At 33.0% G+C, this 16,073-nt stretch overlaps 2 protein-coding genes across 4 annotated transcripts in view; both read left to right on the top strand.

Moving 5' to 3' along the window:
* fancb (FA complementation group B) overlaps window positions 1-16,073 on the top strand; it is a 108,788-nt gene that overhangs the window by 73,053 nt on the left and 19,662 nt on the right. The window lies entirely within an intron of this gene.
* The window catches only part of gpm6bb (glycoprotein M6Bb), a 47,554-nt gene continuing 36,335 nt past the window's right edge, over window positions 4,855-16,073 (top strand). For all 3 annotated transcript variants that reach the window (XM_067409376.1, XM_067409378.1, XM_067409377.1), the window contains exon 1: window positions 4,855-4,945. In XM_067409376.1, the coding sequence (XP_067265477.1) occupies window positions 4,942-4,945 (4 nt within the window). In that variant the 5' untranslated portion in view covers window positions 4,855-4,941. The remainder of the gene's footprint in view (window positions 4,946-16,073) is intronic.

The following is a 16,073-nucleotide window of genomic DNA, read 5'->3' as shown; positions in this document are numbered from 1 at the left end:
TGAAGTTTGTAGCAATCAATGGAGCGTCTTTACCTATTTCCACCAAACATGTATTTGTAAAGCTTCTGTTGTGGCACTAAAGGAAGGAATTCAGCTCAATGAGGTTCTTTGAAAACAGAGAGTATTTTCTTCAGCAGAGGTGCTTCAGATGAGGACGGAAGCTTTAGGCCTCTTGAGGGAAATAATTAAAGGGATACCATGCCATTTAAGTATCATTAATACAGCTTTATGATATTTTGAAAAAAAAAAAATAATAATAATTTTAGTTTTAGTTTTGTCTGCTCTTTGTCCATTTTATTAGTTATTAGTTTAACACTTTACTTAAAGGCTTTGTATATAATGCATTATAAAAGTATTTTAATGCATTAATTATGAACCTTATGATGCATTGTATGATCTCATTAGAAAGTATAATGCATTGAAACTAGTGCTGTCAAATCGATTAATCGCGATTAATCGCATCTAACATAAAAGTTTGTAAATATACACTGCCCTCCAAAAGTTTGGAAACACCCCTGGCAAAGTGTGGTATTAGATGATATCAGCATAAATCCTTATCATTCTTTGACTCAGACATGCCCCTTTGCCAGCTGTGATGCTGGTTACTGGTTTGTAAAAGATTTTTGGGTCAGCACACCTTAATAGCTTCAACAATTGATTGCCAATTAAGTTTAGAATACAATGAACCAATTAGAACCAAGTTTAGGTCAGATAGCTGCTAATGCTGGATATTTTGATGGATTGAAAATTTAAGTTTGTTCTATGTATAAACTGTTTATATAATAAAATATGTTTTCATAGTTTGTGTTTTCCCTTATCAGTGCAAAATTATCACAAATTTAAAAGGATTCATGCCAATATTGTCCAAAACCCCACTTTTCTAGGGCGTTTCTAAACTTTCGGAGGGCAGTGTAACAGTGCTGTCAAATCGATTAATCGCGATTAATCGATTATAAACAAAAGTTTGTAAATACGTGTGCATACATATTCACTTGCACAAATCGATTAACCGCGATTAATCGATTATAAACAAAAGTTTGTAAATACGTGTGCATATATATATCCACTTACACAAATCGATTAATCACGATTAATCGATTATAAACAAAAGTTTGTAAATACGTGTGCATACATATTCACTTACACAAATCGATTAATCGTGATTAATCGATTCTAAACAAAAGTTTGTAAATACACGTGTGTGTGTGTGTGTGTATATCCACTTACACAAATCGATTAATCGCGATTAATCGATTATAAACAAACGTTTGTAAATATGTGTGCATATATATTCACTTACACAAATCGATTAATCGTGATTAATCGATTCTAAACAAAAGTTTGTAAATACACGTGCGTGTGTGTATATATATATATATATCCACTTACACAAATCGATTAATCGTGATTAATCGATTATAAACAAACGTTTGTAAATATGTGTGCATATATATTCACTTACACAAATCGATTAACCGTGATTAATCGATTATAAACAAACGTTTGTAAATGTGTGTGCATATATACTCACTTACACAAATCGATTAATCGTGATTAATAGATTATAAACAAAAGTTTGTAAATACATATGTGTGTGTATCTTCACTTACACAAATTGATTAATCGCGATTAATCATATCTAACAAAAATTTTTAAGTGTGTGTGTGTGTGTATGTATATATATATATATATATGTTCTTACACAAATCGATTAATCGCATCTAACATAAAAGTTTGTAAATACGTGTGTGTGTGTGTGTGTGTGTGTGTGTGTGTATTTACTTACACAAATCGATTAATCGCAATTAATTGCATCTGACAAATGTTTGTAAATATATGTGTGTTTATATTTTTTACTTACACCAATCGATTAATTGCGATTAATCACATCTCAAATAAAAGTTTATTTGTATTTATTTAAAATTTATGTGTGCATGTATATGTCACGGTTCTCTTCTGTTCTGGACTCCATTTCCCATCATCCTCCCTGGCCCACACCTGCACTCACTTCCTCATCACCTCCTGAACTGCAAATCATACACACCTGTTCCCCATCAGAAATGTATATATATTTACAAACTTTTATGTTTAGATGCGATTAATCGATTTGACAGCACTAATTAAAACACATGACAAACAACCAATTTCAGATGTAACAAGGAATCTGCAAAAATACCTTTATATTGCGTTATATATAAAGGATTAAGTGTTACCTGTAATATGTCTATTTATTTTACTTCAACTTTTGCCCTGGCAACTTACTGAAATATTTAATGAAATTTTATTTCAGTTAAAGTAATTTTTTATTAGTTTTAGTTTCTAATAATAACACTGATACATATCAGTAAACGTTTGTGATTTGGTACAAATGAATACTGCAGTTTTTGCTGGAGAGACACTCATTAACATTTTTCAAGGTATTTCAAAGATTGTAGAGTATTTTAACACACCTTTTTAACACATTGAGGGGGTGTGGAAGGGTTTAAAAGGTCTCGATCACATCAGCACATCCTAGTCAAGCCAACGATTACATCTTCATCATCATAATGACCTTTGGCACAATTAAAGCTACTCAGTCATGGCCAAAATTACAAAACAAGTTCACTTACGCTCAGTTATTTTAAGCCTTGATCCAAAACAAACATCTGTTTTTGCATGCTTGAAGTCTCAGAGGACATCGGATGCTTTTGTAATAGCAAATAACCAATAAAAGACTGAAATACACAAGCAGCGTTAGGACCGAAGCTCTTGACAGCGATCTTGGAGTTTGTCACGTGCCTACAGCATTGGGAACAATCTGAAAAACTCTCATAGGTATAAAAATCGAGACCCTGAAAAAACTGTTCCTGAGAATCCTGCCCTCGATTCTTTCTTCGATTTTCCATTCACTAAAGCCATTTGGCCTTTTCTGAAAGGGCTTGTGATTCGGGTGCTTCAGGCTCCTTGGATACGAAATGCTGGATCATTCAGCTCTTGAAGGCCTTGAAGCTCAATCTGCCAGTGATGCTCCATGAATACCGATTAGATCAGAGCACAACTCAATGTGCTGCGATTCTCATGATCTATATTAACCTAATAACTAATAAATGATGAATGATGTTATTTACAGTGAATGAACTGGTCATGTTGTGACTAGTCAACTTATAAAATAGTCAGATAATATTTGACATTTGAACTGATATTATTTGCATAATATATTAGTATTATTATCGTTGCCAATAATTATTAGTATTATTATCGCTTGCATTAACATTAATAATAATAATGCAATAATTGATAATTATACTTATTATTATTGATTATTATTATTATTAATAATTATTATTTTTATTATTAATAAAATTTCAGCAAATAGAATATCAGCTAATATTTGACATTTTAACTTATATTATTTGTATAATAATAATAATAATAATGATATTAAAATACCAGCTAATATTTGACATTTGAATAATAATAATAATAATAATATATTATAATTATTATTAAAATTATTATTATTATTATTATAACATCATTGGTATTAACATTAATAATAATGCAATAATAATAATAATAATAATTATTATTATTATTAAAAATTTCAGCTAATAATGAAATTGTCAGGAAACATTTGACATTTAAACTTAGGTATTTATACCTTTTTATATGTTTTTTATATGTATGTATAATAATAATAATTATTATTATTATTATTATTAATACAATATCAGCTAATAAGAATATCAGCTAATATTTGGCATTTGAACTTATATTATTTGCATAATAATAATGATAATAATGATGATGGTTATTAATAATAATAATAATAATAATAATAATTATAAAATATCAGCTAATATTTGACATTTGAACTTGTATTATTTGAATAATAATAAAAATTATTATTATTATATCATCATCATTGGTATTAACATTAATAATAATGCAATAATAATAATTATTATTAATAATAATAAATATCAGCTAATAATCAAATTATCAGGAAACATTTGACATTTGAACTTATATTATTTGTATAATAATATTAATAATAATTATTATAATTTTGATATTAACATTAATAATGTAATAATAATAATAATAATAATTATTATTATTATTAATACAATTGAAGCTAATAAGAATATCAGCTAATATTTGGCATTTGAACTTATATTATTTGCATAATAATAATGATAATAATGATGATGGTTAATAATAATAATAATAATAAAAAATTATCAGCTAACTTGTATAATTTGAGCAATAATAATTATTATTATTATTATTATATCATCATTATTGATATTAACATTAATAATAATGCAATAGTAATATTAATAATTATTAAAATAAATATCAGCTAATAATGAAATTATCAGGAAACATTTGATATTTAAACTTATATTATTTGTATAATAATAAAATATTATTATTTTTAATAATAGTAACATTAATAATGTAATAATAATAATAATAAATAATAATTGAATATAATAAGAATATTCCAAATATCAGCTAATATTTGGCATTTGAACTTATATTATTAGCATAATAATAATGATAATAATGATGATGGTTAATAATAATAATAAAAATAATAAAATATCAGCTAATATTTGACATTTGAACTTATTCTTATGAAATTATATTTATAATTTTCAAAATGTTCAATGTTCAATTTTCAATAAAATAATATTTGTTATTATTGTCATTGATATTATCTTTATTGTTCTTATTATAAAATGATGTTCTTCCTCTTCAGCAGGAGGGCAGTGGGAGGGGGAGGGGAGGGTAATCCCTGCTGCTGACGTCACGCGCCCGTGCACCTACTGCACTCAGAGTTGCGCGTGAGTGTGTCAGTCAGTCTGCGCTCGCTCGCGGAGTCGGTGTTCCCGTTACCCGTGAAACACTCAACAGTTGATGCGACTGCTGCAGAAGTGCTGGGACGCTTGAAAAATGGGTATGTGAATTAGACAAGCAGTTTATTAAACGCATTTCCAAATTTTGAGCGTTTTTCCCTCAGACGGGGAAAGTTTACGCGCGCGTCTTTCGCTCTTTGTTTCTCTGCAAAGTCTTTGCATTTCTTTGACACAGTTCGAGCGGTCAGCATTAGTCTGGGTAACTGAGCCGCTCTGAGAAGTGAGATTATGGATTACACTAAAGAGATTTCAACCGCAACCGCATCTCATGTCAGCTGTAAACGAGAGTAGACTGAGGTGAACGCAATCACAGCCTGCAGTTTGACAACAGTTTGCTTTTATTGTTTTTCTGTTGCACAGCTAACAAAAATAAGTTATTAGAACGTTTTGATAACGTTCCCATTAAGTAATGAAAACGTTCAGTTTGTTTAAAATGTTTTAAAACGTTTTTCTTGCTTGTTCCCACGTTAAGGAAACATTTGATTTTAGAATTTTACAACATAATGAAAAGTTACTTTTGAATGTTCCCTGAACGTTCTAAACGTCCGTTTTTAAAAAGTTTTTACTTGGTTATTCGAACGTTAAGGAAACATTCTAATTTATAATTTTGCAACATTATGGGAACGTTACTTTTGAATCTTCTCTGAACATTGTGAAACAAGTAGTAACATTTAAAACATCTAAAACGTCTCAGAAAAAATTACAGTACATGAACGATGTATAAATAATGTTTTGTGCTAACGTTTTGAGAACATTAAAGACCAGATAACTTTGAACAAACGTTCTATTAACGTTACTGGAAGAACTTTTGCTCATAAGTTTGAGAGAACCTTGAGAGAACGTTCTGAGAACGTTAGCTGGTGGTTCACTTGCGATTAAGAAAATTGAATTTTCCATTCATTTGAATGTAGTTCGCCTCGTTTGTTTTAAAGGTTCACCCAAAAATTAAATTTCGTTCCACACCCGTAAGACCTTCGTTCATTTTCAGAACACAAATTAAGATATTTTTGATGAAATCCAATGGCTCCTGCATAGCCAGCAATGACATTTCCTCTCTCAAGATCCATAAAGGTACTAAAACATATTTAAATCAGTTCATGTGGTTCAATATTAATATTATAAAGCTACGAGAATATTTTTGGAGCGCCAAAAAAAACAAAATAACGACTTATTTAGTGATGAACGATTTCAAAACACTGCTTCAGGAAGCTTCGGAGCGTTGTGAATCTTTTGTGTCGAATCATGATTCGGATCGCGTGTCAAACTGCTGAAATCACGTGACTCCGAACCGCTGATTCGACACGGTGATTCATAACGCTCCGAAGCTTCCTGAAGCAGTGTTTTGAAATCGTTCATCACTAAATAAGTCGTTATTTTGTTTTTTTTGGCGCTCCAAAAATATTCTCGTAGCTTTATAATATTAATATTGAACCACATGAACTGATTTAAATATGTTTTTAGTACCTTTATGGATCTTGAGAGAGGAAATGTCATTGCTCAGGCCTCACTGAGCCATCGGATTTCATCAAAAATATCTTAATTTGTGTTCTGAAGATGAACGAAGGTATGAAATCATACAAGTCAGGTCGTACGAATTAGCCACCTCGTAAAATACGTATGAATTGCCGTGAGATCGGGTTGGTCTAATCTGACAATGTTCTGACAAGAGTTTAGTAGGATGCAAAAACTTTGGCATCAACAGCAAAAGAAATATGAGGCGTTTTATCTTCCCTTTCAAGTCTGATTATATGATTAGTTGCATTTAGTTTGCATTGTTTTCGCCAGCTGCATCTGACCCATCAGTTGTGCTTCAGTCTCGATATAAAGTCTTGTATAATATGTCCTGCACATGTTTGAATAGATGTGGAGGATTTGAGCGAGCAGAATAGTCTGTATTGTGTCGGCTCTCTGGGTTTCCACTCTCAAACAGGCAGATGAGGAGAGAGAGGCGCCACTTCCACGGATGTTTACCACTATTTAAAAGCTCCCGACTGAATTATGAGCTTTGGGACACTAAGAAGGGCTGTAGGCCAGATGGGCTGTAGCACTGAGACTCTGTCTCGTTCAGACCTCAGGAATCTGTCTCATCACTTGGTTATCCGATTAACCTGTTTTTAGTTTCAACACAATCACTATAGCATTTCTAGTAGTCATTATGATATATATTTGCAGTGTTTATTATATTAACTTCCCCTCCCTCTTGTAGCGACATCTCTTCTCTTCTCTGATGACTTCAGAAACAAGAACAAACCTACATTTGTTCTTGTTTGCGAAGCAGTTTCACTTGGATATACGTCACAATAGGGAAGAAAAGAGGAGCACAACTTCCATTTCATGATGAATTTAAATTGAAAATTTCCTGATAATTTACTCACCCCCATGTCATCCAAGATGTTCATGTCTTTCTTTCTTCAGTTGAAGAGAAATGAAGGAAAACATTCCAGGATTTTTCTCCATATAGTGGACTTCACTGGGGTTCAACGGGTCCAAATGTCAGTTTCAGTGCAGCTTCAAAGAGCTCTACATGATCCCAGATGAGGAATAAGAGTCTTATCTAGAGAAACCAAAAAATAAACATTCTACGCTTTTTAACCACAAATGCTCGTCTTGCACTGCTCTGCGATGCTCCACGCATGACGTGATCATGTTGGAAAGGAGCATATATGGAGAAAAATCCTGGAATGTTTTCCTCAAAAACCTTAATTTCTTTTCGACTGAAGAAAGAAAGACATGAACATCTTGGATGACATGGAGGAGAGTAAATCATCAGGAAATCTTCATTCAGAAGTGAACTAATCCTTTAAAGCAATAGTTCAGCCAAAAACAAAACTTCTATCATTACTTACACACCTCAGAGTTGTTTCCAAACCTGTATGCTGTTATTTTTTTCCTTGGAAAACAAAGGTAGATGTTTTGAAGATGTTCTATTGAGAAAATAACAACTTACAGGTTTGGAATGAGTACATTTGCTGAATTATTGCTTTGAATGCTTGTTGGTGATAACATCTTGTTTTTATTTACTCTTTGAAGTACAAAAGCGCTTCCTCGTTAAGTCGACGTCGTTTCATCCTTTGTTTTTTATGGCATGAACTGAGGCGTGTGTTTCGAGTTCTCCAGAAATGTGGCAGGAACGGAAAAGCAGACAAAAACAGAACCGGCTTGATTCGGCCCGTCGCAGCTGACAGTGTGAGAATGCGTGAGAGAGAGAGCATTGGTTTGTTCTCGCTCACAGCACTGGCTTTGTGCATCTAGTTCATTGGCCGTGTCTTTGTGTGACTCCAGAGACTGTTAACGTGAAGTAGGTCCAGTGCGTTGGGACGTCCTGAAGAGAATAAAGCCAGTGAATGAGGGGCCTCCTTCAGTGAAGTGAGTCCTGCGCTGCAGCTGCATGCAATCTATAGTTAGACAAACTCACAGGCCTTACTGTTACTCTAATGATAGACGTTTGATTCTGTGGATATTTTACAGATTTATGAATGGCTGTTTTTGTGTTATACAGAATGTGAGTGTTTCTCACAAAATAATGAGTCTTCTTAATCCGATAATGCTTAATAACGCGTGTGGCAACACTACTGAAACACCCATGCAATCTCATTCCTAAATGACAACAATTCTGTTAAACCTTTACATAATCACACTGAAACATTGAAATATGCGTTGGCGCCGCCACTGAGCCAGAGAGAGTCGTTGTCTTGTTTAGGTATGAAACGGCTTCATAAACAGTGTATTCAACCAGTATCTGTGTTAAAAATATTCAAATTATCACAGTTAAAGTACTGGATAAAAGTTTATAGTTTCGATATAAACACTGATGTCTGTGGTAGGGATCAAAATAGAGCAAATCACCTTTGAAAGTAACTTGGCGCTTCAAATAGCGATTGTATCAATTATATTGTTACACCAGTAGGTGGCGACAAATGACTTAAAAATGTATGTTATTGAATCATTCATTCAAGATATTTGTTCAAAAATGCTGATTTAACAAGTGAAGTGTTTATGAGTGAGTCATTGAATCATTCATTTATGAGATTTGTTCAAAAACGCTGATTCATCCAGTAATGGAAACAAGTGAAGTGTTTATGAGTGAGTCATTGAATCATTCATTCAAGAGATTTGTTAAAAAATGCAGATTCATCCAGCAATGAAACAAGTGAAGTCTTTATGAGTGAGTCATTGAATCATTCATTCAAGAGATTTGTTCAAAAACGCTGATTCATCCAGTAATGGAAACAAGTGAAGTGTTTATGAGTGAGTCATTGAATCATTCATTCAAGAGATTTGTTCAAAAATGCTGATTTAACAAGTGAAGTGTTTATGAGTGAGTCATTGAATCATTCATTCATGAGATTTGTTCAAAAACGCTGATTCATCCAGTAATGGAAACAAGTGAAGTGTTTATGAGTGAGTCATTGAATCATTCATTCATGAGATTTGTTCAAAAACGCTGATTCATCCAGTAATGGAAACAAGTGAAGTGTTTATGAGTGAGTCATTGAATCATTCATTCAAGAGATTTGTTAAAAAATGCAGATTCATCCAGCAATGAAACAAGTGAAGTCTTTATGAGTGAGTCATTGAATCATTCATTCAAGAGATTTGTTCAAAAATGCTGATTTAACAAGTGAAGTGTTTATGAGTGAGTCATTGAATCATTCATTCATGAGATTTGTTCAAAAACGCTGATTCATCCAGTAATGGAAACAAGTGAAGTGTTTATGAGTGAGACATTGAATCATTCATTCAAGAAATTTGTTCAAAAATGCTGATTTAACAAGTGAAGTGTTTATGAGTGAGTCATTGAATCATTCATTCATGAGATTTGTTCAAAAATGCTGATTCATCCAAAAACGCTGATTCATCCAGTAATGGAAACAAGTGAAGTGTTTATGAGTGAGTCATTGTATCATTCATTCAAGAGATTTGTTCAAAAATGCTGATTCATCCAGTAATAAAACAAGTGAAGTGTTTATCAGTGAGTCACTGAATCATTCATTCATGAGATTTGTTCAAAAATGCAGATTCATCCAGTAATGGAAACAAGTGAAGTGTTTATGAGTGAGTTGTTGAATCATTCATTCAAGAGATTTTGTTCAAAAATGCTGATTCATCCAGTAACGAAACAAGTGAAGTGTTTATCAGTGAGTCACTGAATCATGTGAGTGACTCATTGAATCCTTCATTCATGAGATTTGTTCAAAAACTCTGATTCATCCAGTAATTAAACAAATAAAGTAATAAACGGCATAAAAATAAATCAATCGACCAACCTAGATTTTTGCCAATTACCCTGATCTCGCCGGGCATGTAAACACCCTAACCTCTTTCGCATGCAAACCGGTAAATCGGGTAATTTCAATAAACTGATTTTTGGTAGTTATCAGCGTATTGGTGTGCATGTAAACATGCTCACAGTGGAATTTCAGGGTTAATTCACTAATTCACTTTGATTCAAATGGCAACTTGTACGTTCTTGAGTCTTTTTGACTAACTCATTAAAAGAACTGGTTCATATGAATCATTTGTAATTGAATCGGAACACATATCTTGTCGTATGTTAGTGGTTGTATGCAGCCTGCAAAGACATTGCATTAGAAAAGTTTGTCTATTTATTTGTCTTTGTGGTACACCACATTTTAATTATTTAACAATTTAATATATGTATATTTTGCACAGCATTGTGAACTTACACTTCTTTACATTGTATTTTTTTTTATTTCTTTTAACCTTTTTATGATTATTTTTTTTGTATAGCCTATTACTTTGAAATGTGCTTTATAAATAAACCTAAAATTGCTTAACAGTGAGTTAGAACAGATCACAACAAGCCAGAATCTGAACTCTAGCCTCAGTTCTTTCTGTGGCTGTTTTCGATCTCTTGTGGAAAGTCATTTTTTAAGCACGACATAATGGACTCCTGGAAAGATTTAGTCACTTTTAAGCATTTACATTTTGCCAGCGCTGCCTCAGTGTTTACAACATCCAGACCAGCATGAGCATCACATTGGCTTGTAATAGAAATGTTTTGATTTGATTCACAGGAGAGTTTATATAATTAAAATCTCTGGGTGTGGTTGTATTTATGTTGTTTGATTTGGTGGTTGTTTCATAGTGTGTCATGTTTTTGAAGAAATATGTCATCAGTTTGTGTCGGCTGATGCCTCTCTCCTGCGATGTGTCAGTGTGGTTTTCCTAAAGTCAACATTAAATCGTAATTTACACTTTTCCATAACCCATGTTTCTTGTCTTATTGTGCATATGACGGTTCATCAGTGCACTTTGTTCCAAAGAAAAATGCTGTAATCTTTTATCAAAATGCTCCACATCTGAAATTCTCCTGGCCTTCCAGATATGTAACACCCATTTTTTTTCCCAATAAATTTGATTTATTTGATTCAATTTTATGACCAGTTTCGATCGAAAAAGCATCACATTATAGAAGTTAGACTTTAAAGGGTTATATTACCCAAAATTTAAAATCTTGTCATCATTTTCTCATCCTCATGCTGTTCCAAACCTGGGAGACTTTTATTTCCGAAACACAAATGAAGATATTTTAATGAAATCTGATAGCTTCAGCAAGAACCAGTGAAGTTCATTTTCATGTTACGCAACACATTTGAGCTTCATTTTCTATGAATTTCAACCTGTTATGACATGCACTCCTATATTAGATTGACCTTTGACCCTTAGCACTTGAGGAGAACCTTGGTGAGGTTGCTTGCCATTGGTCTGCTGAGCCTGGGTATTATTAACTGGAGTTCATGAAAAGCTAAAAATATAAAATTAACTAACAAAACATTGTAAATAATAATCAAAATAAAACATATAATATTTAAATGTTTTATTATGCTACCTCCATGTCATGTGACCATTAATCAGAGAACCGGGAACATGAAAAAGTGTTAATTTTGTTATATTAAATATTTTAAATGTTAAAATCTTCAAGTAAATAAAACAAGTGAAGTATTTATGAGTGAGTCATTGAATCATTCATTCATGAGATTTGTTCAAAAACGCTGATTCATCCAGTAATGAAACAAGTTAAGCGTTTATGAGTGAGTCATTGAATCATTCATTCAAGAGATTTGTTCATTAATGCGGATTCATCCAGCAATGAAACAAGTGAAGTATTTATGAGTGAGTCATTGAATCATTCATTCAAGAGATTCATTCAAAAACTGTGATTCATCCAGTAATTAAACAAGTTAAGCATTTATGAGTGAGTCATTGAATCATTCATTAATGAGATTTGTTCAAAAACGCTGATTCATCCAGTAATGAAACAAGTGAAGTGTTTATGAGTGAGTCATTGAATCATTCATTCATGAGATTTGTTCAAAAACGCTGATTCATCCAGTAATGAAACAAGTGAAGTATTTATGAGTGAGTCATTGAATCATTCATTCATGAGATTTGTTCAAAAACGCTGATTCATCCAATAATGAAACAAGTGAAGTGTTTATGAGTGAGTCATTGAATCATTCATTCAAGAGATTTGTTCATTAATGCGGATTCATCCAGTAATGAAACAAGTGAAGTATTTATGAGTGAGTCATTGAATCATTCATTCAAGAGATTCATTCAAAAACTGTGATTCATCTAGTAATTAAACAAGTTAAGCATTTATGAGTGAGTCATTGAATCATTCATTAATGAGATTTGTTCAAAAATGCTGATTCATCCAGTAATGAAACAAGTGAAGTTTTTTTGAGTGAGTCATTGAATCATTCATTCAAGAGATTTGTTCATTAATGCAGATTCATCCAGTAATTAAACAAGTTAAGCATTTATGAGTGAGTCATTGAATCATTCATTAATGAGATTTGTTCAAAAACGCTGATTCATCCAGTAATGAAACAAGTGAAGTTTTTTTGAGTGAGTCATTGAATCATTAATTCAAGAGATTCATTCAAAAAATGCTGATTTATCCAGTAATGAGACAAGTGAAGTGTTTATGAGTGAGTCATTGAATCATTCATTCATGAGATTTGTTCAAAAACGCTGATTCATCCAGTAACAAAACAAGTGAAGTAATAAACGGCATAAGAATAAATCGATCGACCGACCTAGATTTTTGCCAATTACCCTGATTTCGCCGGGTATGTAAACACCCTAACCTGCGTTCTGTCTTTCGCATGCAAACCGGTAAATCAGGTTATTCCAATAAACTGATTTATATTTCAAATATTTTTGGGAATCCCTGTTGTTCGAGGTTTGGTGATGGAAAGTTCAAAGCAAAAATATTTGACCTTCCACCGTAACGCTAAAGAAACAAATATGGCATGATATGTCCTGCTTGGTTGTTGCTCCTATAATATTCATCTCTTCCCAAAAGTAGTTCACTGGTCCTGTCCATCATGTTTATTTGTTTCTGTTCATAATCACAGTGCACACAAAGAGGAGCATTGTGAATTGTGATATGAAATAATATGGAAGCGGCGGTGCCGAGTGGGAGTGCTTGCTCAAGCATGGCCAATTTCCCTCACATTTGGGCATCAAAGGACCATTCAGAAGACAAGAGGGGCAAGAGCGAGTCGAATTTGCGGCGCTGCCATGAATCATTTCAGAGCCACGTGATGGAGTTGGCGAGAGCTCAAAAGTGTTTGTCACAACTTTATTAATTAGTTGCCTATCTTAGACTTCAGTGGTTTGGCCTTTTTCAATCCAAATGTCAGTGAAAAGGCTTAAAGGGCAAACATTCATTTTATATTTAAAGAACGTGCTGAAGTTACTCATTTGATGAAAGCCTCGCTGAAATGATTCACAGTACATTACAGCACATATTCAGTGTACATTTTTCCATGACATCATTTAGCATTAGTGTACTCTCTTGAAACTGACTGTATCGATGGGAAACTGTGGAAATAAATCAATATGTTTTTCCCGCTTGACCTATTTACATTCCTGTACGCCAAGAACAGTGACCAGGACTATGTAAACAACAATCAGTCATTTTTAGGTTTCTGGGTCAGTGTTAGAGAGAATCAAGCCTTCGATTAGACATTTCAGCAGGTGGTAGAAGACCTGTCAGTCATACGAATGAAAGGATGTGATTGGGACTATAGAGTTCAGGCTCAAAATTCTGATTGGATGAATATCATTCAAAGTTGTAAAGTAACTGATATACAAATTAACACCATTCGGTGTTCATATGGAAACCAGCAGGATTAAAAGTAACACTGAAGCAGTGTTAGTTAATTAGATACTTAATTGATTGAGTGATGATTGTTCAATTATTGAAGACACCTGATGATAACGAGCACAATCACTGAAGGAAAGAGAAACACAAGAACTATAACTAACTTCCAGCCACAGCCTTATGGGGCGTTCGCACCAGACGCGACTTGCACGAATAAATAACGCTATTCGCGCGTAGTTGACAAGTTTTTTTCAACTTTCCAGATTGTCCGACCTCCTCACTCACTTTCTTCCAAGCAAGATCCGTTTTATTCCTGTTTCTATAAAAGTACGAAGATGTATCGTACAGCTCCGGGAATCCATATACAGCAACGATGATTTTGTCCTCCATTGTTGTTTCGGATTTCTTATCACATCACTACTAGAGCAAGCTCCTGATTGGTTAACGCGGCGTGAATATTCGCTAAAGTTCAGATTTTTCAACTTGCGCAATTCGCGCCTCAAACGCCCAAAATACTCAGTTTGCGCCACAGGATGTCTATCGCATCTTTGCATTGACTTAACATGTGTATGAACGCGCTTAACGCTTCATTTGCGTCTGGTGTGAACGCACCATTAGACTAAATCAACTGAAAAGACATTAAATCTCTTTTATTACAAACCAGACTAACTTTATTTCTATCATTTGTCTACAGTTCTTTTTATGAATTAACAGACGTTTAAATGTTGATGTTTTATTTAAAATATTTGGTCATCATTATGGTGATCAGTGTTTCATTTAGTTGGACATGATGAAAGTGAAATCACCTGATTGTCTTTTTTGGGGGTTCATTTGCAGTAAATTATGTATTTTGGTAAACACTATTACAATCAAACTGTCCAACTAAAGGAAACAGTGATCACCATTATGGTGATCAATCAATCAAAATTGGCCATTGTGCTGCACAAGAAGATAAATAAACAAATAAATAAATATAATAATGCAATAATAAAGGGAGTTTACATCGGAAACACTAATTTGAAATCTTTAAAAATCAATGTTAAAAATCCAATACAGTTGTAGGCCTTAGAGAAAAAGTATGTTTTCAACTTAATTTAAATTCAGACTCTGTGGATACTAGTCTTAAAGATCTATTCCTCAATTTTGGACCAATAATAGAAAAAGCACGGTCAAGTCTAGGTCTCGGAACCGTCAGCGATCTTTGATTAGATGACCTTAATGATCTTGCAGAGTTACTTAATTTCAAAAGTTCAGAGAGATATTTTGGAGCTGATCCATTTAGGACTTTAAAAACAAAAAGCAGAATTTTAAAATCAATTCCATAACAAACCGAGGGTCAGTGCAACGCTTGTAATATTGGGGAAATATGATTAAATTTCCGTTTTCCAGTCAACAGCCTGACTGCTGCATTTTGGAGCATCTGAAGACGACTAATATTGGATTGGCTCATTCCAATATAAAGACAATTACAATAGTCAAGTCTCGATGAAATAAACGAATGGATCACTCTCTCAAACTCTGCAAATGTTAGGAAACTCTTAGCCATAGATAAGTCTTAATTGGAAAAAAAAAACTAGATTTAATACGTTCTAAAACTAGATTTAATCAGAACAGTTTTGCTCTCGTTTAGATGCAAAAAATTAAAAGAAAACCAAGACTTAATATCAGACAAGCATGCTGATAATGAGCTTATTATCACATATTTTCAATAAAACATCAACGTCTAAACCTCTGTTAATTCTCAAAAAGAACTGTAGACAAATGATAGAAATAGTCAAGTCACCTTTATTTCTATAGCGCTTTTTACAATGCAGATTGTGTCAAAGCAGCTTTACATTGATAACTGAAAGAATAGTGTCAATGCAGGCAGATGAAAGCACTGTTGAATATCAAATGTCAAGTGTCCCCAACTAAGCAAGCCAAAGGCGTAATAAAGTCTAATAAAGATTTGTAGAGCAGTGTTCATATAGGAGTACAGTACATTTTACAAGAAAATACTTCAAAATGTCATGTTTAATTCATGCTTTACC

Source organism: Chanodichthys erythropterus, chromosome 14, assembly GCF_024489055.1.
Source record: "Chanodichthys erythropterus isolate Z2021 chromosome 14, ASM2448905v1, whole genome shotgun sequence".
NCBI lineage: Eukaryota > Metazoa > Chordata > Actinopteri > Cypriniformes > Xenocyprididae > Chanodichthys > Chanodichthys erythropterus.
The sequence above is the reverse complement of the archived record's forward strand: the minus strand, read 5'-3'. Positions and strand labels throughout refer to the sequence as shown.